At 34.6% G+C, this 24,262-nt stretch overlaps 3 protein-coding genes across 12 annotated transcripts; 2 read left to right on the top strand and 1 right to left on the bottom strand.

Annotated features, from left to right (window-relative positions):
* Nucleotides 1–2,626: 2,626 nt before the first annotated feature.
* Nucleotides 2,627–6,465, top strand: LOC7462143 (succinate-semialdehyde dehydrogenase, mitochondrial). 8 transcript variants are annotated; one of them, XM_052454937.1, is made up of 7 exons: nucleotides 2,627–3,033; nucleotides 4,049–4,115; nucleotides 4,242–4,319; nucleotides 4,911–4,977; nucleotides 5,084–5,169; nucleotides 5,539–5,606; nucleotides 5,705–6,465. In XM_052454937.1, exons 2-7 carry the CDS (start codon nucleotides 4,059–4,061, stop codon nucleotides 5,724–5,726), a joined length of 378 nt encoding a protein of 125 aa, XP_052310897.1. In that variant the 5' UTR covers nucleotides 2,627–3,033; nucleotides 4,049–4,058; the 3' UTR covers nucleotides 5,727–6,465. The 8 variants fall into 8 exon arrangements, 4 of the variants coding, with proteins under 4 accessions (XP_052310897.1, XP_024462548.1, XP_024462547.1 ...); XR_008059808.1 differs by adding an exon at nucleotides 4,401–4,522 and having other exon boundaries at nucleotides 2,639–3,033; nucleotides 4,049–4,319; nucleotides 4,911–5,169; nucleotides 5,705–5,771; nucleotides 5,963–6,465; XM_024606779.2 differs by lacking the exon at nucleotides 5,539–5,606 and having other exon boundaries at nucleotides 2,634–3,033; nucleotides 4,049–4,319; nucleotides 5,705–5,771; nucleotides 5,963–6,465.
* A 4,357-nt stretch (nucleotides 6,466–10,822) lies between these two features.
* Nucleotides 10,823–13,328, top strand: LOC7460667 (myb family transcription factor IPN2). 2 transcript variants are annotated; one of them, XM_002312191.4, is made up of 6 exons: nucleotides 10,823–11,294; nucleotides 11,450–11,526; nucleotides 11,675–11,732; nucleotides 12,025–12,091; nucleotides 12,261–12,330; nucleotides 12,447–13,328. In XM_002312191.4, exons 1-6 carry the CDS (start codon nucleotides 11,129–11,131, stop codon nucleotides 13,104–13,106), a joined length of 1,098 nt encoding a protein of 365 aa, XP_002312227.1. In that variant the 5' UTR covers nucleotides 10,823–11,128; the 3' UTR covers nucleotides 13,107–13,328. The 2 variants fall into 2 exon arrangements, with proteins under 2 accessions (XP_002312227.1, XP_024462449.1); XM_024606681.2 differs by having other exon boundaries at nucleotides 10,841–11,294; nucleotides 12,288–12,330.
* A 5,605-nt stretch (nucleotides 13,329–18,933) lies between these two features.
* LOC7462142 (uncharacterized) lies at nucleotides 18,934–22,096 on the bottom strand. 2 transcript variants are annotated; one of them, XM_024606531.2, is made up of 4 exons: nucleotides 21,534–22,096; nucleotides 21,091–21,438; nucleotides 19,861–20,013; nucleotides 18,934–19,577 (listed from the first exon to the last, which is right to left on the bottom strand). In XM_024606531.2, exons 1-4 carry the CDS (start codon nucleotides 21,840–21,842, stop codon nucleotides 19,089–19,091), a joined length of 1,299 nt encoding a protein of 432 aa, XP_024462299.1. In that variant the 5' UTR covers nucleotides 21,843–22,096; the 3' UTR covers nucleotides 18,934–19,088. The 2 variants fall into 2 exon arrangements, with proteins under 2 accessions (XP_024462299.1, XP_002311282.1); XM_002311246.3 differs by lacking the exon at nucleotides 19,861–20,013 and having other exon boundaries at nucleotides 21,534–22,090.
* Between the last annotated feature and the right edge of the window lie 2,166 nt (nucleotides 22,097–24,262).

Genomic DNA, 24,262 nt, shown 5'->3' with positions numbered 1-24,262 from the left:
ATGTCGAAAAATTAAAATACAAATTCACTAAAACTTGTATTTATCAAAATAAAAAGGAAAACAAGATCAAGAAACCATAAAACAGTAACATACATGTACACTTCACAATATGAAACCAAACTTCTATCTCTTTATATATATATATATCGTCCCATCTTCTTTTCCATATCAAATGATGAGATCTTATCCCCTCCTTAGTCCAACTCCAATTTGCCAGAAATAAAATGGAAGAGAATGAATGATACGGTGTGGAACCATTCCGGCGCTCCTTACCACCGGCTAGAACCAGCCATGGCCTTTCTAGAAATCAACGCTCAAACACCTAGAAACAAACCACCACATAATAACCCTGAAATCATCAACAACAACATCCAGTTCTAGCTGAACCCCGAGCAAGAAAGCAACAACAACCCGCAAAAAGAAAAATCAGATACTGCTGGACACGACGAAGAAAGGTATGCCAAAGATCTCTGTGTGGAAACCACGAACCTTCATAATTAGGCAGAGGAAGATGCACGGCCTGTTGATTGCATTATGTTCACGTGGACGGAAAATAGAAAGATCAAATGGGTGGACGGGCTGGCTGTTGATGATCATTTGCATTATTTTCTCACTATTTCTGGATAAAAATCATGACAAAATCTTTTTTTGAAAAAGACAATAAAATTTAAAAATAAAAAAAATGTCGGTATTAATAACATCTTAAATTTTTGATAAATTTTTGAACAATAATTTTAAATTGAATTAAAAACCGACTGTTCATCTGCTCTCCCCATCTCTTCTTCTCCTTCCTCGTCCTTGAACAAAACACAACAACATCCCTTATTATGTAGTTAGCCAAGCCCAATCTGAGAGAAGCAACAACGCACACGGAGCAGTCCACAGACCTTAGCTCTCATAAGACAAAAACATCGGCGCCATCGCCATCGCCATCGCCATCGCGGAGGACCAAATCGTCTAAAGAGAATGCTTCGCCTCCAGATCTGAACTCTATTACTTTCGATCTAAAGACTTTGTCGTCCTTTGCTTACTCGGCCTCCGTCTTCAAATCCTCTCAAGCGCAAGCTCAGCATCTAGACCTCGCCGGAGAACTCGCTCTCCGAGTTTTTTCTTTTTCTTTGTTGTTTTTGCTCGCTGAGAAAATCTTAGCAGCTGAAGATGAATTGATTTTTGTTTTCTAATTTCCTGTTTAAATAATGAGGAAATTTTAATTCGATTTTTAATTTTATAAACCCTAGTTTTCTTGATTCCGCCAAATTGAATTTTAGCTTTCTATTTCTAGATTGTGATCTTAAGGTGTTTGTGATGATATATCTGACTAGTCAATTGTTTGATTTCACTTGTTTTCAAATTTTGGGTTGATGAGAAACGGCTTCAATTTACTTCCAATTTTGGGTTGATAAGATGAAGGTTCCAACAATTGCAGTTCTTCCGGTAAGTTTATAGAAATACCGACAGAATCGCCTACATATCAGAAATTTTCACCGGCGATTTTCAATTTATAATAAAAAATAACAACATATTGAAGTTCCAATCAAAAACACTAGTTTATTTACAGGTTGTATACTCTAGTTTTGGAGTACCACGCAGGCCTTCATTTTTTATTCTTCTCTGGTAAGGATGCATAGTCTCTTGCATCAAAACATTACAGACGGCCATGCCTTTCAGGTTTTTTGTAGTGCTGGTCGGTAGACTATGTTTTATCCACATTGCTCAATGTTCATTATTTTGATTCCCTTCCGCTCTGTATCTACTTTGTTTTTTTGGCCGACTCGCTCCTTTTTTCCACCTTTTTCGTAGTAGTTGAGCGGACGAGCACAACATTGACTTGGAAGCATATTTCTAAAACTTCGATCGATTTAGGTTTTAAAAAATAAAATAATTAATTCGGTTGAAAATCTAAATTATCCACGACTTGGTTAAATCTAGTAAAAACCATGTTAATTTTTTAGTGTTTTTTGTTTTAAAAAAAATTGATATTATTTTAATTTATTTTAAGTTTTTTTTTTGGAGGGTTGACCCTTTAAAACGATGTTGAATGCTTGGTTCTTGTTGTAAATACAAGTTTCTTTTTGTTTTTATATTCAAAAAATATTTTAAAAAAAATTAATTTTTTTTTTATTATAAATTAATATTTTTTAGTATTTTAAAATTATTTTGATAGCTCACATTAAAAATAATTTTTTAAAAATAAAAAATTATTATTTTAATATATTTTTTAATAAAAATATTTTAAAAAATAATAACAACATATTCAAACTTTCAAACATGCTCAAGATTGAAGAAGATGTGATATGTATTGTCCAGAATTTTCATTTTTTATCGAGGCAAGATTATCATCGTACTACCAATGAAGGAACAAGCTAGTCCAATGTCATGGATAACCATTTTTACTCAATTTTCTATATTATCCATTATTTACTCATCACTCATTTGTTTTTTTAATTTGTTTGACTACAGTTTGATTATATTTTATCAAAACAAATATTTCCTCACTGAGGTTTAGTTGCTATTTTTTTTCAGAGATTTAATTTGAATATAACATAAAAATTAAAAAAATTAAACAAGAACTAAAATGTAATAAAAATAAACTATTGAACTAAAATGAAGTTATTGATAAATTTCAAAAATCAAAATAAAATTCTATAAAAATTCATTTATTAATCTTGTAATGTTAGGTGTTTACTAAACACATTGTCGATTATCTATTAAATTTCAAATTAAAACCATGTAGAATTTGGACTAAATTCTAAATTCAAACCTTGAAATTCATCATTGTCGATTCAGCCAGAATTCGGATTAACAATTCCTTCCCTTTACACTTCACAACAGAAGGAATTTTAGTCCAAGGAGGCCACGGGACCTTCATATCTAGTTGCTTCCAAGGGCAACATTCTACTGTTGGAAGGGGTCCAGGTGAGAGATTTTTCAGGCACTGCCATTGACCTTTGGAGCAATGATATTGCAATCACAGATGTTCTGTTTTCAGCAGCCATTGTTGTGTTATTAAGGGGTCAGTCTAACATTCCACTGGTATGGAAACGTTAAAGTAATGGTACTACCCATGAGTTTCAAGGTTTGAATTTAGGATTTAGCTCCCAATTCTATAATAAGGTTTAGATTTAGAATTTAGAGTTTGGAGTATGGAAACGTTAAAGTAAAGTAATGGTACTACCCATTAATTTAAGGTTTGAATCTAGGATTTAGGTCCCAATTCTATAAAATTTAGATTTAGAATTTAGGGTTTATAGTTTTGATTTGGGGTTTAATAACTAGGGTTTGGGGTATCGATTTAGGTCCCTACTGTGGCTTTTGTCATCTTTGAAAATTGCATGCTGTTAGACATCGATGATAGAGTTGATGATAGAGTTGGTACTTTATGGTTGATTCATTGAGAAAGACTTGTCCTTTGTGATGCAATGAAGTTTTTGGAGGAAGTTTTGGTTGGAAACTTGGATGCTTGTAATGTAGGATTTTTGTCTCAGCATCCAAAAACTTGAAACTCAGAATATTCTATTTACTGGTTCTGCATTTTGGGGTTTTCTGATAATTTAGGATTCGGGAGTATACGGTATAGGTTGTCTCTAGAGATCTTGGAAAATCTTCAGTGCAAGAAGAAGCTGCATCAAGTTAAATTTTACTGAAGAACTAAAATTGGCAAATGTAGAGTGAAATGCTCATTTGTATTTTACATCTCAGCATACCTGTCTAATGACCGCTAACCTATGCTAATAATCAGTTGAACATCCTTACCGAGCATTGAAACAGAAAATGTTCATAGCCGGAAAACTTTTTAGATCCATTACATCACCATGGTTAACCATGTCCTTGCATCACAGGGAAACAGCAGGATCTGGTCTATTGTCCTGATCATACTTTATTCTGCTTTGAACGCATAATGATAAGAGTGAATGTGGCCTTTTCTAGTCTGCATTTTTAGATGCATGTCAGATATGATTTATGTGTTACATTAGCTAATCTGAGTATAAATTTGTTGGAATTCTGTTACTTCATTTGTTTTTAATGGCCTTAATTTTTAATATTTCAGGGTGTTCTGAATGTGGTCATGGGGGAAAGCTCCTGATATTGGCGATGCATCACGTGCAAGTCCTGAGGTTTTCTGCCCTTCGTCAATTTTCTTCTCTGTTTTCTTTATGATAGCACGGCATTGTCCTGGTCAGAGTAATTGGATATCCAAACGACATAATGTTGATATTTCTTGCTTTATACATCTGGTTCAGGTAAGAAAAATCACTTTCGCAGGATCAACAGCTGTGGGAAAGAAGTTTATGGCTGGTGCTGCTGGAACTGTTAAAAGGGTATGCATAGGATGCTAATATTGATGTGATGAGGTTTCAGAAATCATCTTGGCTAATTGTCTTTTTCCTTGATATTTCTAGGTAATCTCTGGAACTTGATGGGAATGCACCCGGCATAGTATTTGATGATGCAAACCTAGACGTGGCAGTTAAAGGATCAGTCAAGTTAGAGTGGTTCCCTGTGCATACTAATACTAATTGTGGTATTGTACTGGATATTTCTGTGCATGCTAATGCTCGTTGAATTTGCTTGTTTAGACATATTGAGTCACTCGACACACCAAGCCTCCTAAACTCAGGAAATCAAAAGGCTTCATCCGACTAGGATGGATTTTGGTGCTGAGGGTTGTTAATTGTTGGTTGAACATGGGATCCATGCCTCCTTGTTTGGAAGTGTAACCTTTTCTGTGAGTTACAATGGTGAAGCCATTTGATTTACTGGGTTTAGGGCAGCCTACTGGTGCAGAGGCTTTGATTCAGGATTTTGAGAACGTGTTCTTTCCTCATGATATAGCTCTTTGTTTTGCTTGCATTATTGGAAGGTAATCTCATCGTGATGCTAATCTTAAAAGTCAATTTCATATTTTGCAGCTTGCATCAAAGTTCCGTAATAGGGGACAAACATGTGTTTGTGCAAACAGAATAATCGGGCAAGAGGGTATCAAACTACAGAACTAAAGCCATTGCTTTCTCCCCTCTGATTCCAATTTTATGCGTAATATGCAGCCATTTTTCTTTGTGATATACTGTGCCTTTACGTGCAGGTATCTTTGACAAATTTGCAGATGCTTTTTCAAAGGCTGTTCAGAGGATGCTAGTTGGAGATGGATTTAGTAAAGGTGTGGCGCAGGTAGGGGTTGTAGCTTGTTTTTCTCTTGTAGAATCTCAATTTGTGTGAAGCTAGTCTGGTATTCCATGTTTCCTAGATTTAGCAGTTTCTAGAGATGATGGCATTTCAGTGGTTGGTGACACATGTTAAACTGCTTTATGATCTTTATTACTCCCTCTCCCCAAAGAGTTTGTCCATCTTTCCGTTCTGGGCTGTCCCAAAATTATTGATGACTATATTTATTAACTATTCGGTCTTCTTGTCCCAAAATTATTGATGACTATAGTAATTATCGCATAATTACTGTTCATCATGCTATAGTATTGTTACTAACCAAAAAATCCATGCCTGCACTTGGTAAAAAATAATTGTGGTTTATATATTTTGCAGTTACAAACCTTGATCAACTACTTCGTTTATCAAACCTCTCACCACTATCCCAACAACAATTACTTGACGTGATTTAACCCTGCAATTCTATTCATGGACACTCATGTTTTGTTTTTAGGCTTACGAGCTCATCCTTAATCCTTGACATGTAAAATTTAATTTGCAGATTGGAGGTGAATGTGCTTTGACAAGCCAAACTGGAGGTCTTGATTTTTGACTGGGGACTAATCCAGGTCGGGGGAGATGACTGAATTGAAAAATCCTTAGGACATTCAGAACTGCATTGTTTATCAGCTTCATTGTACACATACAAATCTACATTCTGTCTCCTATTACCCTGGTTTTCAATTCCCAGAAAACCAGTTCTTGGTTTACTTTGCACCGCTTTTACTGCCATAACGAGGCATTCTTTCATGCTGTGCAGATCAAATATGTCTGCTTAGGCGATATGAACAGAAAATGAGGTCCAAGATTTGTATTAGTCACCAATTGTCTGTTGTAGTTGGAATCCGGGTGGTTGCCCCCTTTAAATTTAAATCCAGTCAGGAATCAGGATGCTTGCTTTTCGGTTTATTCAGGCAAATAACGCGGCACATAATTTTAAGGTAGCTCAGTTGGAGAGTGTGCAGCCTCAACTTTTGGATCGTGAGTGTAGAAGATGACCAGCAAACAGAGCATCACAGCATGTGAACGTAATTAAATGCAAATTTGAACCATTATCCCAGATAAGTTCCTATTTTACAGAAATAATAGTGCTTGTTTTCTTCTGGGTAATGCTTATCCTCTCTGTCCCGTTTCTTCTCCTCAAATTATTTGTACTTGCTGTTATTTCCAATAGTCTTAATTAAAGAGAGTTTCCCTGAACGAAGGAAAAAAAAATGAAGAAAAACATTTGAAAAGGAAGTGGGCTAGAAAAATTCGACAGTCTATCTTGTTTCTCTTTAGTACGCCGGCCTAGCAATCTTGCTTCTCTATCCGCATTGAAAAAGGAAGTGGATTAGAATCTTCTCGTGGGGCCCAAAAAAAAAAATTTACATCGAAGATACATGGTCAGGTTTGAACTAAATGAGTCCCCAGTGTATCTACAGGACAGTGGTGAAATTATTGTTTTATGAAATTTTAATTTTTTTAATTTTAATATTTTAATAAATTGATGTCAAAAATAATTTTTTTATAAATATATTATTTTGATATATTTTTAAGTAACAAATATTTTAAAAAATAGTTTCTACTATTGTTTCAAACACTTTTTTAATTTGCTATTGATATAATTTTATTGGAGAAATTACAATTAAAATCTTTTCAAATTTTCATTGTTCTTAATTTTCAAAAAAATTTAAAAATATTACTACACCTTCTCAATAAAAAAAAAGTATTGAATCATGGTTTCTTTTTCCTTGCAAAAAGTTTATGATTTCTTTTTCAAAATTAAAATTAACAAATTAATTATTCCAAATCCTTTTTTTCCCATATGGTACATAAAAATTTGAATATTTCTTCTTTCTTTCAAATAAGGGGTTAATTTGTCTACAAATTGACGATGCACGTGCGAGAATTACTAGCATGGCATTTGAGGAAATCCAGTGGTGGAAATGTCATCGTCTAGGCTATAAGATCATTTAATCTCTCCCCTACCAAACTTACTCTCCTGTGTTCTTATTTTGGATGAATTCTTATAATCTTCTTCATTGTCGTTGTACAGGTTCTAAGCACATTTCACGAGAACAGGTCTAGTTAATCCATTTTTCGTGATAATTAATATTCATGATAACCCCCTCTTCTTGATGAATTAGAGAGAATCAATCGCAATTATAGCTTCTTGATTTGGTTGCAAGGAGTTGCAAACATGAATTTAGTATGTATCTGGTCATGATATTTTTTTTTTTAAAAAAATATTTTTAAATTAATATGGATATCCAGATCAGTTTATACATTTCTCAACTAATTTTATAAATACTAAAATTAATAACTATATAATTCTTTAATAACCATCATATTAATAATTATACAACTCTAACTTGAAATCATAAATCAACAAATCCTTTATTCCTAACATCTATGGACATTTTACATTTTAAAAATATACTATCACGTAACGTAGATATATAATTAGTTTTACAAATGATTTGTGGAATATTTTTAATTATTCTAGTAATAGAATATTAGAATGCTGAGTGAATTCACATCCCATCCCATCAATTGATCTCTCGGGATGGAAAAGACATTATGCTAATTAATTATACAATAAGATATGGGACCCTCAAATTCACCTTCAAAGGAATATATATGTTCAATATTATTCCAGAGAATATATTCATTTTAAAGATGCTTGAAATTCAAGCTGGCTAGCATGCATGCCCCTAAAGGCTAGAACTAAGCCGCCCACTTTCCCACTGGATTAGAGGCTTCAAGCATAATGAACTATACAAGTTAAGCCATTACTTTGCTTGCTTCTATTGTAAAGGTATAGCTAACAGTGGAGCATTGTGTTGCTCCATAACGTTAGGAATCTCCAAATCTAAATGAAATTTAAGGATTGAATTAAAGGTGCCAAAATAAAAAATAAAAATAAAAACAGTTTCTAGTCAGAATTAATTGTTTTAGTTTAACCAAATCGTGTAGATGTGACTAGCTAGTTAGTTACATGTGTAGCGTATAATTGATTATATGGCTTCCAAAAAGAAAAAAGAAAAAAAAAACAACATTTGAGATCTTTTTCTCTTCTCTTCATGGATATATATATGTACTTGGAAAAAAAAAAAAAAAACTCTTCGTCGATACATACGATTACGAGTCTTTGAGTGTGGGATCTTTTTGGTGGAGGGGAATCTTCCTTTGATTGTCAGAGACGGAAGCATTTATTCCCTTTTATTAGATTTCGGAAAATGGAATTCTTTTTTTTTTTTTTTTATGATTTTCAACAATAAAATCTATAGATTATAAAACAAATAAATATAAAAATAACATTTCATGAATAGATGAGAATTAAAATATTTAAAAAGAAATCTGTACATATATTTTAGAAAATAGTAAATAAACCCAGCTGGTGAAACCCTAATCAAGTAAATCTCTCGCCCATCTTCATATCCAACTTGGATCAAATCAGGTTATGTTTTATCCGATTTATAATAAAATTAAGTTTTATTTGTTTTTGTGTTTTAAAAATATTTTTTTAAAAATTAAAATATGTATTTTTTATTTATTTCAAATTAATATTTTTTAATATTATCATATATTTTAATACGCTAATATTAAAAATAATTTTTAAATAATTAAAAAAATATTATTTAATTATATTTTTAAATAAAAAATACTTTAAAAATAATCATAAATTGATATTCATGTCTTCGCGTAGTACCACCGAGCACCGGAAAGTTGGTTCCACCTTATCTGGTGCTTAACTACATTTATCCCCTAATTTCAGTGCTTATATATGCTGCATTGTAGAGCTCGTTTGATATCGGAACTAATGAAAACTCCGGCACAGAAAGCAAATCTATTGCCATTGCAAAAACCGTCCCCACTGATCATATAAAGCTTAATTAATTAACCACCACGTATAAAAAGGATTTTGCGTGCTAATCTGTTGATCTAATTAAGAGCTTAAAAGGTTAATGAAACAAACGACGTGGCTTCATTAACTACGTACTTTCAGAAAGAAACAAGAGATTAACGAGGCATTCTTCAATTGGTGTGTATCTTGCCCGATGGGGTCTACGACGTTGTTTCATGCATGTTGTGGCGGTGTAGTTTCTAATCCTTATCAAGTTATTCGTACTGTACCCATGACTAGAAAAGTGATAGGAACTGATCAGATGCAGATTGAGGCATGAGCACACGTGTGAAGAAATTCATCATCAGGAACGATGCTCATTCATCAAAGTTATTCCAACAATCAATTTCCACGAAGGGCTGGCTCGATGATTGAGGAGTGTGTTCTCTTTTTCTAATTATCAGAAATCCAAGTTTTAGATTAACCTGCGATTTTTCTTTATGAATTCTTCTAAACCAATATACAAGTAGAAAAGGATACTGTATCTACACGTAAAAATATATGTTGATGTTAAAAATAAATTTTAAAAAGTAATTGCTATAATAATATCAAAAGATAGTAATTACAAACATACTAAACACTTGTTTTAAGAGGCCAGATACAGTCTTGCATGGAAAGTCTCACGAATGAATTCAGAATCTAGGAGGAAAGCAGTATTCCATTTCCATATATTAGGGTTTTAAAATATCCTCTACTGAGATTTTCAAGTCAAACCTCTAAGCTAGAGCAGATACGATGTAACTCTTTCTGGGTGACAAATGCACATGGATGAGGTCTCCTGGACGTATGTTTCTAGACTAAGACTACACCGGATATTATTCGTAAACTGGAGTTCTAGAATCTTTCAATAAACTATATTGGGTCTACAGTACTACTTTAGTTCTGACTTAATTAGAGATCAAGCTTAGTCCTTTAAATCAATATACATGATCAATACGAAAAACACACAGCTATATATAGCTAGACAGAGAGAGGGAGAGCGCAGGAAAACCTTTTTTTTCTAATCAAATTAAGAATAATTAGATAACTATAATTATGACAAGAAAAGGAAAACGTAAATTTCCAATGAATGAGTTCGATAAAAGCCTCGATCGGACCGAGATAGAGACTGTCTTAATCATATAAAGCATCATTAAAACCTTTTTGCTGGCAAATTAATACATAAATTAAAGCATGTCTTTGTGTTCTAAAACCATCTTGGCAATTATAATCTTCTCGGTTCAGAATAAGCTAAAAAGTGGATCGTCCTCCGAAACAGGAGAAATGATGACGAGTGACCACCCATGCACAAAGTAATGTCTAGCTAGTAAGATCTGGGTTTATATATGCAGAGCATGGCTCTAACTCCCCACCACCAAAAAAAAATAATAAAAAAAGAGAGGTAAAGAACAGCACGTATTGTGGTCATCATGATTGCGCAATAGGGCCTCAATTATTTGTTAAAAAAAAAGAAAAAAAAAAAAGAGGCCTCCATTCTCATACCTTAATCCGAAAAAAGCTTCACATGGTAGAAGAATAACACTACAAAAAGATATACTCTTCTTTTGGTGATAACAAAAGGTTTTCTACTCTCTCCTATCTGACAACACAGGTACGTACGTCCACCGCAAAACATAAAGATTCTGATCACCCTCTATATATCTCTATGAATATTGTAATTTCTATTCGGAGAGGGCACGACCAAAGTGATTTGGCAAATGTATTTCAATTTAGTGTAGATTGCTACAGTCATGAGAGAGGGAGAGAGAATCTTTTGACAAAGGTTGTAGGGCTGCACATTGGGATGGGTACTTTATTTTATAATTATTTTTTTTCTTGGTATATATTATTATACATTTTCTTTGATGCAAAGTTAACTAGTCTCCTTTGCTTTCTACTAGTATGTGTGTGAGAGAGCAACAAATCCCCACCTCTCTTCTTCTTAAAAAACGCACCCTATTCTTCCATATTTGCATCGCATTTGTTCTTGAATCTCTTTGTATTCCCAGGGTCTCTTAGAGAGAGAGAGAGAGAGAGATAGAGAGAGAGAAGGAGAGAATGTTCCATACCAAGAAACCCTCAACTATGAATTCCCATGATAGACCCATGTGTGTTCAAGACTCTGGTCTTGTCCTCACCACAGACCCTAAGCCCCGTCTCCGCTGGACTGTTGAGCTCCATGAACGCTTTGTGGATGCTGTTGCTCAGCTTGGAGGCCCTGACAGTACTTGATCTATATTTTACTCTTAAGCAGTCGATCATTAGTTATTCCTGTTTGTTTATTTGTGTTGATCATTTTCTAGCTTCAATCTCTCTAATACGTGTTCTATTGCCTTCTCTCTCGCCCCTTTTGTCTACTCTTCATCAAAAAATTTGCAGAGGCCACTCCAAAAACCATCATGAGAGTCATGGGTGTGAAGGGTCTTACCCTTTACCACCTCAAAAGCCATCTTCAGGTTCGAATAGGACATTCTTTCATGCCTCTTTCGCTTTTGTATTGACACCTTTGCGCCATTTTCGATGTAGCGTTGGCTTGATTTCATTCTTTCTTTTCCTTTTATCTTTAATTTTCCTTTCTTTAACGTTTCTTTTCTTTTAATTTAGAAATTCAGACTTGGAAAGCAACTACACAAAGAATTCAATGATCATTCAATCAAGGATGGTAAGAGAGCTAGCTATGCCATCCATCTATCTATCTATCTATCTATCTAGGGTTTTCGTTTTTGTTTTTATTTTTATTCTCTCGGTTGTTAAAGGTGGCAAGGGAAGATAGACTCGGATCCGAGTCTTTCCTTTTGCTTTACGCAGAGTGAGTAACATTAATCTAAATGACGCCAACCTGTTCCATTTCTTCCCTTTGTTTCACAAAATTTTGAGTGTTATACAAGCACAATTTAATGGGATCAAAATGATCAGATTGATTTTGTTCATAATTTTCCATGGCATGCATGCAGCTTCGGCGTTAGATCTTCAACGAAGCGCAGCATCTTCATCCGGCATGATTAGCCGCAGTATGAATGAGTAAGTATTACATGCAAAAAAACCAAACAATTACGAATTTCAGCGAGCTGAGGCCTAGCAATTGTCCCCTTTTTTCTAAAGATATATAATAACAATATAAACAAAGTCGCTTAAGTGTCTTGCTTTCATTTTTGTGGAATATGTTTGTGAAACTGTATATAACGTACAGTAACTCACACATGATTTATGCGATTAGGATGCAAATGGAGGTGCAGAGAAGACTGCACGAACAATTAGAGGTAAGCACAAATCAATTGTTCCTCAACTTCACCTCCACCCCACCATCCTTTTTTTTCATTTCATTAATGAAGACTGTCTATATGGACTTAATTTTATGCACATAAATTAATGCCAGGTTCAAAGACACCTTCAATTAAGGACTGAAGCTCAAGGAAAATATATACAAAGTTTGTTGGAGAAAGCTTGCCAAACCCTAGCAGGTGATCAAGACTTGGCTTCTGGAAGCTACAAGGGAATTGGGAATCAAGGAGTTCCTGATATGGGTGCAATGAAAGACTTTGGTCCGCTTAATTTTCCACCATTTCAAGACCTTAACATTTATGGGAGTGGCCAGCTTGACCTTCTACACAATATGGATAGGCCATCACTTGATGGTTTCATGTCCAACAATCATGACGACATTTGTTTGGGAAAGAAGAGGACTAATCCTTATGCTGGTAGTGGCAAGAGCCCTTTGATTTGGTCGGACGATCTGCGTTTGCAAGATTTGGGATCGGGACTGTCATGTCTTGGACCTCAAGATGATCCTTTGAAAGGTGACCAGATCCAGATTGCACCACCATTAATGGATAGTGGCACTGATCTGGATTCGTTATCTGGTTTATATGGAACAAAGCCAGTACATCAGGGTGATGCACTGGATGAAAAGAAATTGGAAGCATCAGCAAAGACTGAAAGGCCATCACCAAGAAGAGCACCACTTGCAGCAGACAGGATGAGCCCTATGATCAATACCGGTGTCATGCCACAAGGCAGAAACTCACCATTTGGTTGAAGCTGACTTATGAATTGTGTAGATGTAAGTGACATGATGATATTAATTATTAAGCTCTTATAAGTATGAGATGTAGGGTTTTTTTGGACTGGAGATTAAGTTACTAGCAATTTATTAAATTAGGGTTTCTACTCTGAGCTAACACAATGCCATGTGTGGAAAACAATCCAGTCAACTTGTGATGAATTGACAAAGTACATTAAAATTGTACTTGTTTTGGCACTTGGTTTCAATTCTTAATTTTATCCCTCACGCGTCTTATATTTCATGATGGTTTGGAATGTGGTAGCATGCATATTCACACTTGATTTGTTCAATATATATATATTTCTTGAAACATCCTATTTTTATTATCATTTTGTTCAATATATTTCTTCACAACTCCTATTATTATTATCATTATTGTTTTTTTTTGGTAATTAATTAAATCGCTTATCCCATGCTTTAATTTGGTGTCATTCCTTCCTCCTCTTATCTCTCTTTTCGAAATCGGTAACTAAATATTTACCAGAACCCTTCTAGTTAGTTTGTGCATAGAATGATGGAAAATTAATGCAAGACCTACGGATTCTTGCTATCACCTTGCTCCTGTTCTTTTCCTTGCATTAAATCAAATTCATGTGTGCTTGCCTAATTGCGTCCATTCAAAAGCATCGGGGTATCATCAAACTATGTGACATGGGAACGACCGAGATAAGTCGATATTTATAACTTGCATTAATTAGAAAGTCTATGATGAAAATTTAAGGATGAAAGAAAAGTTGTGTCATTGTGTAATCGAGGACACGTTAATTAGATCTTCTAGTAAAAAAAAATTATGCAATAAAAAATGCCACTGGCCATGTTAATGTTCCTCAAGGAAGAAAAGGATCTAATGACTTTAATGTCGAAATGGGAAAGCCCGGGCCGGCTCAAATATAGGCATGGACTGTAGATCGACAATTTGGATGGAGAAAACAACGGAAAAACAAATGTTATAGAGAAATATAAAATCATTTATTAAGTATAAATTTCATCTTCCTTATTTTCTTAATTGAAACAATAAGATTCAACACAATATATATAGCTATAGGTCTGTATGCACAGTTTTGAATTAAACAAGATTTTACCTGTTAAGAGCATTGTAAAATTATTCAATGGACTTCACTAGCAACTTGAACTCAGAGATAAAAACGTTCTTTGACAAAGAAAACTAAAATTATTCCTAAATTTTGAATAAAAAGCACATGTCATATGATTTTATGTAAAACTAAAACCAATCGAGTGTGTGTGTGTAGGATGGATCGAGGAGTGAAATTCATGACATTTTCTTTTCTTTTTCATATCCTTTTATATATATAAAAGGATAAGTGTTTGCCTTAGATTTCGTTCTGATGGGGGCTTTTATTCGAAGCTTGTACTTGTACAATGTCATGTTAGTTCCATGTGGGTCAATGGACGTCATGCCTGTTACTTTTTTTCTTTTCTGATAAGCAAAAGGTTACGAAGGACATAGAAATAGAGTTTTGTCTGCAGGTGTATATAGGGGAGCAACAAACCACAGAAGACAACCCAGACCTATCGAAAAAACATTAATTGATATACAAAGGGAAATCCAATTCAAGATCAAACGATAACGAGCAGAGAGGTCTACACTAGTATTGGAACTTGAATTTGCAGCAAATTCTTATCGCCATCATCAGAAATCTCAAGTAAATTCCATTTGAAAATCCACTAGCCTGTGAGCTTTCAATCAATCTGTCACCCTCAAGCAACAATAAATCCAACCGCTGACAGTCTAACATATTCCATCCCCATGCCTATTACTAGTACAGATTTCTTTTTCTAACCGCTGCTTTCTAAATTAGTTGCTCTCAGTGACGTAGTCCTATCATTGCAGACAAAGCCATATTGGGGAAGTGAACATAAGAAGAACAAAGAACCTCTATGTGCTTCGGGAATCGCACATACAACAGTAAGATAAGAGAAAACACTGTTTCTAAAAACCCATTTGTTCCGAGTGAAGGGATATATTAAATATATATATATATATATAAATTCTTTTTACCTTGAATGAGGAATAATTTTCCTTTAAGAGAACCCGACAGGGAGTATCTATCTTTCATGCATGTCCCTTTTCTTCTTTACTACTATGTGTTTCAGGGTATCAAAATTAAGGAAGAGGACAAATTACTGTAGGGCACGCCTCCCATTATACTTGAATGCATTGTATCAGCATGACTTGATGAAACACATAACATAAATCTTAATTAAGATTTTGCCTCGCCTGATATCATAGTTTTCTTAGAACCATCGCATGGTTTATATTTAAAATAAAAGCAATTTTTAGCTGGTTTTATGGTCTATGCTTTTGATTGATGAAATGTTCTTTATCATCGCTGAACCAGAAACTCGAATTTTCATCCCATTTCGATAATATCAGCCTATATTCTTACACACGCGTATATATGTAGGCAGACTATCAGTAACCTATTTATAGTAACCAAATAAAATATATATCACTGCGCTAGAATATTGGTGATGTAGCTAAGATGAGAAACATGCAGAGGTTTCTTTCTCTTTGTTGATGGGAAAAAAAGATGGTGGTACCACTACCTTTATTGGTCGCAGAGAAAAAAAATTGGCCGCTGCAAGTTGTCAAGAAAGCTCACTCTCTCCACACAGACACAAAGAGAAAGAAGAAAAGCTAATAAAGCCTAAAGGAGAGGAGGAATGAAACACACTTTCATGAGTGCACATATCGAGGAAGCTTCTACCTTTATGCGCACAAAGTTAAGGGTCTTCCTTGCCTCAAAATCTACAGCATGAGTACGTTTTATAATAGATTTACTTTAATTTACATGCATAATGTGAGTATTATGATCCGTGGTATATATGATTACAACAAATTATGAAGGCACCAAAAAAATATAATATAACAGGGTGATTGAGGATGTTCAAAGTAAATTAAATCATTGATTTGCATCCTAAACAAGGCACCTTGGATTCTGTTTAACTTCCTATTTGATACGTTCGGGTTCTAGCTTTGAATGTTTGCTAACAAAGTGCTGCCTAGAAGCTTTTTTTTTTGTCCCCTGTCTCTCATGCTTTTAGGCACAGGATCGAGCTAGCTGTGGATAAAAATACGGCTGGATAGGTAGAGTTTATGCTAAGGATTTTGACTGGCATGCACTGTTTACTGTGTTGATCGAATAATCCACTCCGTGTAAATTTTTTAGAGCTAAATTTCAGTAACCATTCCCGAAATAATGTAAACCACACTCGTTACCTTGTTTACAAAAATTTCCCTCATTAACTTATCTTGGTACAATCAAATTATCATGATATATCGGTGTAATTTATATTTGTTTTTAGTTTTTACAAAAATGACCATATATATCAGCATATCATTTGAACTATGTACAGAGATCATCTCTAATTGTGTACTCTCTCCGTCTCATATTTATTAATTTTTATCAATTTCTAAAGGTTAATATAAATTAATTATGATCAACTTTTTTATTAATTCAATTGAAAATTTAAATTAGTTTTTAGAAATACTGAAGTTTATATTTTATAACTATTTTTAAAAAATAATATAAAAAAGAAAAATTAGCAAGAGATATATTATATTAACCTTTGGAAAGTCTAGAGGCCAGAAACACTGGGATGGTGATGGTATTCTAAAACACAAGATATATTAATAAAAGTTATTTCATATTTGAGATAATGATTAATCAATATATTCAAGTACTTCAACTTCTTCTTCTTAATCTAAAGAATTCTAGGTTTATCATAAAAGTTTTGAGTACTTGCAAAAACAGTCACAATCGAGGGTATTTATATGAAAAAAGATATTAAATGACTTTAAAAATCTTAAATTTTAAAAATAAAGATGTTTGTTCTTGATTTTTAAGTTTATTAATGCTCTGAAATCTAATTATTTTTATCTTAAAAAATAAAAAGTTATAAACCTTTTACCTGTATGGTTCAGAGAGTATTTATATCCTTCGAACCTTGTTATTTTCATGAAAAGAAAGAGCTAGAAAATCCTCTATTTTCGATGATATTAATAGAAAGCAAATATATCTTACATGTCATTAATGAGATAATAATTATGATAGGTCCTTTAAGAGACATTGTATATACCTATAAATATATAAAAAAAATCATTGTTTTAATATGAATAATTATTCTAGATGGAGAGGCATGACAGTTTATTATGTCTTTAACACTTATATTATAGAGGATTATTTAGGACTGGCATAAAGCCTTAGAATTTGATAATATCTAAGTTTTTTGAGTCTGGGATATTTAGCAAACCCATATTACATTGAACTTAGCTGATTGTCAAGCTCAAGTATCCTAAGTCTGGTATGGTTGTCAGACCCACATTACTTTGCACTTGACAGACTGTCAAGTTCAAGTGTCTTGGGTCTGGCATGCTTGCTCGACTCATATTACCTTGGACTTGGCTGACTGCCAAGTTCAAATATTAAAGGTCATGTTACCTTGGATTTGACTATTTGTCTAGTTCAAGTATCTTGGGCCTAACATATTAGTCAAATTTATATTTTCCTGGATTTAATATGGATTTAACTGATTGTCAAGTTCAAGTATCTTGGGTCTGCATGTTTGCCAAATCCATTTGATTTAAGAAGATTTTTATAAATAAAAATCGTAACAAGAAGTGTGCAGGTTTCTTTAGAAACAAAAGGAATTAGAATTTGAATGTCAATGTACAGTGATATTGTGGCAATATATATATTGCCATGGAGAACTTAAAAACAAGGATGGTCTGTCTGATTTGAGAAATAAAAGGAATTGTCATCTGTATAACTGTAAGTTTAATTATAAGATAATCGAGAATGATAACTAATTGTTTTGTTTTTTAGCTAACTGTTTCAAAGAAATTGATAATGAAAATTTATTTCTATATATAAAAACTAATAGATATTCAATATTATATCAAATCGAATATTTAATTGGTGTGGGAACATAGGTTTTCAAAGACTTTTGAAGATATGAAGCCAAATCCTTATCATTAGCAAAGAATATTTAATTGGACGTAACAGGAGTTTAATGTGCTCGGCCCAAAATCTGAGGGCGTTCTAAGCTCATGGATTTATCTATGGGCCTTACTACACTTTATAATGGGCTTCAAGGTGCTGTTTTTTCGGTAAACGAGCTAAAGCCCACATCTTTTGAACTCCTGAGGCCATCCAGGGTAGAAGCTTTTGCTATAACTTACAACTACCATGATTTTATGAAGGTGAAACTAATATTGAGCTTACATGGGATTTCCTTCCATATCTCACATCGCCATGATCATGTCCTGTTTCTGATAGAAATATGTTTGCGCTGCTTCTTCTAGCAGCTTTGATCTGTAGGCTTGCAACGCTCCTCCTTAGTCCCAAGCTTCTCTCGTCCTATAGTCATGGAGGTGCTGTGAATATACGAAACTCTCCATGTTGAGCTTCTCTGAGTCCTCAATTAAGCTCCCCCCAGTCCAATCTTTATCCCCTTCAAAGCAAAACCCCGTTTTTTTTCCTTGAGGGAGAGTTTTTGTAGATAAATTTGTTTTTTAAAGTGTTTTTTAAATTGTTTTTTATCTAAAAATATATCAAATTTATGTAGATGATTTTAAGGTGTTAATGTAATAAATAAATAGATAAATTATTATCAAATACACCCTAAAATTGATAGCTTGAAACAAGATAGATCAAATACTCGCAAGTGTGTAACATTCATGAGTGGTAACTCAGCATATATAGATCTTGGAAATTTATAAACAAGCATGAATACAATCTTTCACCTAGCTATTTCTAGATTAATTGACGCGTAAGAATATTCAATAACTTTTCAATATATTATTCCATCCCAAGCTAGAACTGGTTATTTTTTTCTTCATGACTTGGAAAGCAGCTACATACTACACTTGAAAATTAAATACACCACAAAGTACCCACCGAAACTATCAAAAACATAGTTAACGCCAGTTAATCACGGGGACGCGTCAAAGATATCAGCGGGAGGGATGAAATAGTCCATGGAGAGCCCTGGCACATTGAACACAACATCATCAATCCTCCACACTTCTTCCATTCTAGTCCTACTATGCTGAACAGACAACTCCTCGAATCGAAAAACTGTAGCGATTGACCTTCCTTGATGAGCAATTAGCACGCCATCTACATCTCTGTAGTCCCCGATACTGCTTCCTATGGTAGTCTCCCAGTAGATAGTTTCGTTTTCTGGGGTTTGTACCCTGGTTAGATGGGAGTCCTCCAGGTATATTAAGAGACCACTTTTTTGGCAAAAATAGCCATAGAGTACATGCCTGAGCACTTCAGCTGGTCCTTCACTTCTTTCAAATACAGCTTCTCTGTCTGCAGCTACTTTTAAAACGAAGCAATCATCCTCGCCGATTCGTTTCTCACCTAGGCACTGTGCTTTAGCGAATAAGTTGGCTGTATTCTTTGGATCTAAGCCCTGGAATATCAATCACCACAAGACTAATAAATAAGTACATGTAGAAGAGGTCCAAGTTATAGACAATGTAGTGTTTGAATAGCACATAATTAGAAGCAAGGCAGGTGCCAATGGGCTTGAAGCTCAGCCGGCATCCAGGCGTCCCTCTTCTAAAAGATCTCGGCTTTAAGCCCTTTTTTTTATAATAATGGAAAAAAATGGAGACAAGGTACACGAAATCGAATGAAAGAATGAGAAATTAAATCATAAACTTCAAAGAATTCAATGAAATATTGGTGATTACTTTGAGTCTTTTTCTTCTTGTTTGAGAATGGAAGGCAGCAAATTCAAGTCTTGAACAATTAATTAGTAAAGAACGATGACGGGGGAGGTCCAAATATCTTTGGTACTTCCATACATGCTCTCCCTCTCCCTGAGCTTTTACATCCTGGCCTTGCTATTCCAATAACACATGAAAAATATGAAGCGTATAGTAATATGCTTTTCATTCAAGGTGGACAAAGTTTCAACAATTGGGGCCAGCGATTCCTCTCATGTACTCACAGCAAGCGAGGAAACAAATACAAAATGGGGATGGCCACACTCCTAATTAAGAGCGTATGAAGCAGTTATATTCCTCATGGCTAATTCCGAGTCTTGATTTCTTTCGTTCTTTCTTTTTCTTTGTGGGTAGGAAACATGGCTTCGGCACAAAAAGAAACTGCAAAGAAATGTTTCTCATACGGGCATGAGCATTAATTAGCACTAGATCTACATCTACCAAAGGAAGTAGCCCCTCAGGAGATATTAGTATTTTTAAGTCCACCAACATAGTTTCTAATTTTTAAAGTCCTGAAGCTCACCGTAATTTCGAGAGAAAAAAGAGAAAAGGGAAACGACGGCCAAGGGAACAAGTAGTAAACGAACAAAGAAGAGGGGAAAAGCCAAGAAAAGCAAGGAGCTATATTGCAATAAATCTGGTGCTCTTCGCTAAAGCGCTAAAAAAGGAAAAGTTAAAGAGCAAAGGGATGATTATAAGCTGCAATCCCAAGAAACTGTATCTGAACATGATCAAAGATGACGTCAAAAAGAAAATCACGTGCCATTCCTAACTCAGTGAATAACGTGAGTTTCAAAAAAAGCAGCTTGTCTGGTAAAGCATGAGACAGTCTCTGTATCATGCCGGATGCTAATACATACACGCTACCATTTCTCGGGATTGTGATTTTGGTCTTCTATCTCCATCCTTTTATGTTTGTTTTGTATGTAGATTTGAATAAACATAAAGATTTCATTATCTTCAACCAAAAGAAAAAAAAAAGCATCGGTTCAAAGCATGGATTAGCTAATAGAAGTTCTGGGTTTTAAACCCTGTTGCTTTTTTTTTCTCATACTCCTGCCAATTTTAGACTACTAAATTCTAGACTAATTCTTTAATTTTTATAATTAGAATTACGGCGATCTCAATGTTTAATGGGTCAATTCCAATCCAAATATTGAATTTGATGCACTGGATATAGACTGTAGCTAGTACCTGGATTATGCGACGTAGAGGGCGTTGGGGTCCTTTGGCAGCATGAGTACCAAGCCAAGGAGTATGCCGCCACACAGTCTTCCCATCGCTGCCTGCTATGACTTTATTTTCTCCAACGACCAATTCAAGAGACCACATCCCTGGCAACATTTGCCAAAGAACAAAGCACCCACTTTCACCACTTCTAGTCCCCAAGCTCTTCACATTCTTTCCTGATGAGATTTCCGTCTCACAACGGACCATCTTCACACTCCCTGCTGAGTACATGTTTTTCATGCATTTTTGTTGCTTTAAACACCCTGTTGATGCCAAGTATTGCTGTATGATATAATGCGCGGCAGAATTTTCCTGTGACAAAATAAAAGCTACGTTAATTAGCAAATGGAGTTACAGGAAAGAAAAATAAATGAAAAATTTAGATAAGTAGAGGTGCAAGAACTTACAATGGGTGTGTTCTTAATGTGAATGCGATGGATGGGGTCGTTAACTAGAGGGATTGGGGCTAGAGGGCAACCCAATACTCCAAGTAGAAGCCTCAAATCTTGTCTTTTGGCTGGAATGCTCCCATACAAGGAGACTGTAAAATTGTTTCCTGCAGAAAGACCCCTTTGCAATCGAAACCATTCACGAATTATTTCCCATGAACTTTCCTTTTTGTTACCTTCTTCTTGCATATCGGGGTCCGGACCTTCTAGCAGTGGAGTTAAGGTTTGCGTGCACCATCTTTGCTTCCATCTAGCTCTCGAGCCCATGAATGTATGGAAATTAGTGCTAATTAGCAAGTGAATACTGTTGAAGATGATGAGTGTTGGGGTTGGGAATCAGTATAAGTGAGCAGAAGTTATGTGTATAAAAACAATCGCCATGGCTGGGAGTTATAGCTAGGGATCAGAAGGAAGAGACAAAAAGGAACAGCTTATCTGTCCAGCGGCAGATGATGGTTTTATTATAATACAGGCTTGGGTGTTGGGATGCCTTTCGCTTTATTCTTCTCTTCTCTTTTCGAGTCCTCTTGTCGTTTTACTACTCTTAAGTATCCTCTCGAGCGACTCCATGCGAGGGGTCCCAGGAGGATTAGGCTATCTCTTCCTTTTTCTTGAATAAATATTTAGGTCCTCTTTGTGGACCCTAGGACATACCCTACAATTTGGGTTCCTAATCACCCCGGTCTCAAGGGGTAATCTTCCTAGGAAAATGGTACCACACCACCATATCAGGCTCATTACACAAGACAGAACTGAAGTCTTGGCGATTGGTCCACGCAACATCGAAAACATTCATTATTCCATTCCATCCATTTATTTATCTGGGTGGATGCAGAAATTACCTCAGACTTCGATAATCTTTTTAATAAAATAAAATTAAGAATCCCATTCTTTTAGAAGAGGGATATCTGTCCGATCCAAAATATACAGAGTCTCATAATGAATAAAAAACAGAATAAATAATATTTGTCCTGGTCACTTCATGGCAAGTCTGCCGTGAGATTCACTGGTAAAGGCCATCACTTCCGCGGTTCTTTGATGGTATTTTATTTTTAAATAGTTTTAAAAAATTTTAATTTTTAATTTTTAAAATTTTTTTGATAGGATGATGTTAAAAATAATTTTTAAAAAATAAAAAAAATATTATTTTAATATATTTCTAGATAAAAAATACTTTAAAAAATAATAATTAGTATATTTAGAAACACTCCAAAATTATTTGAGTAATTCGTGGAACAAATCTTCTCTGGTCAATAGATGCAGAACATAACTGTGAGGGGTAGTTCAACTAGTCAAGCCTTGGGTTTGCTCTCCAATGATCACGAGTTAGAGTTTCATCGGGGCCACAGATTGCTTACATGGTCATTAATTTCAGGACTCATGGGATTAAACGAGGTGTTCACAAGCTTACCTGAGCATTTATATTAATAAAAAAAAGATTACTGGAGGAATAATCTTAGGTACGTAACCTAACTTGTTAGATTTTAAATTTATTATTTAGATATTATTAATTAATGTGTTACAAATCTAAAATTATTAAAGCCTTATTTAATCATTAATTTTAGTTAAGATGCTAATAAGCTTTTCTGAAAACCATGGCTATAAAAAGAAAAGATTATTGGAGTAATTCGTGGAACAAATCTTCTCTGGTCAATAATATCTGTAGAACATACATGGAGCAGTCACTGATAACTAGCTAGCATCTTCTTTAATCGTGACCATTTAAATATGCATTTCCCAGAGTGGTCCCCACGAGCACAAGATGCTGTCACCATGCGATGATTCTCCAAGTTCTAGACAGACCTGGTCAAATAGACATTAACATAACAGAATTCCTTTCTTCCCTTCCTCTTTTTGACAATTAACATCAGACGATGTCCCTAACTATCACCGGCCAATTTCTTAAACCTTAAATCCCGGTGACCCAAGTTTTGTCAGTGAATAAATAAATAAAAAATCAACTATGTCTAGCTGCACACTTGCTCTTATGTTAGATGTTGATAGTAGAGTTTTTTTTGTTCCTGAGTTTTGTTTTTAAAGTTCCTACTTTACGGTGACCCACGCGGAGGTGGGCCGGCCGTTAGGCCTCGACACAGGATTCGCTAGAGGAATATGGTGTAGAGTCGGCATCAACGGTGGAGCGGCGGATGGAGGGGGATGGGTTATCTTCCAAGCCAAGAGCTCTCTGCTTTGGTGGAAGGTTGAAACGTGACTTTCATTTGTTGGGAAGTACAAGTGGATATGCACATGCTTACATAACATTAATTGCTAGTCTATCACATCTTTCTCTTGTATTTCAAATTCGACCCAATTTTCATTGTTAAATTATTTAAAATATGATTGAAATTGTGTTTTTATATTTTTATATTGTTTTAATATATTAATATTAAAAATATTATTTTATTATATTTTCAAGCAAAAAAACACTTTAAACCATAATTAATATCACACTTCCAAGCATTCATTTAGTCCAATACGTGTATCTAGCTAGCTCTCAAACGTACTTGATCTTGAGATCTTAAATTTTTAGGGCACAGTATCATGTCTACATGCTTAAACCATATGTTTTTATTTCTCGAACGAGAGTAGATGGGCCCATTTTGAAAAACAAAATAGAGCAATCAGCATTCCAAATTACAATCTGGGCCCATAAACGGGCCTGAGGCTCTATCTGAAGATGAAACCAC

Source organism: Populus trichocarpa, chromosome 8 (genome assembly GCF_000002775.5).
Source record: "Populus trichocarpa isolate Nisqually-1 chromosome 8, P.trichocarpa_v4.1, whole genome shotgun sequence".
Classification (NCBI taxonomy): domain Eukaryota; kingdom Viridiplantae; phylum Streptophyta; class Magnoliopsida; order Malpighiales; family Salicaceae; genus Populus; species Populus trichocarpa.
The sequence above is the reverse complement of the archived record's forward strand: the minus strand, read 5'-3'. Positions and strand labels throughout refer to the sequence as shown.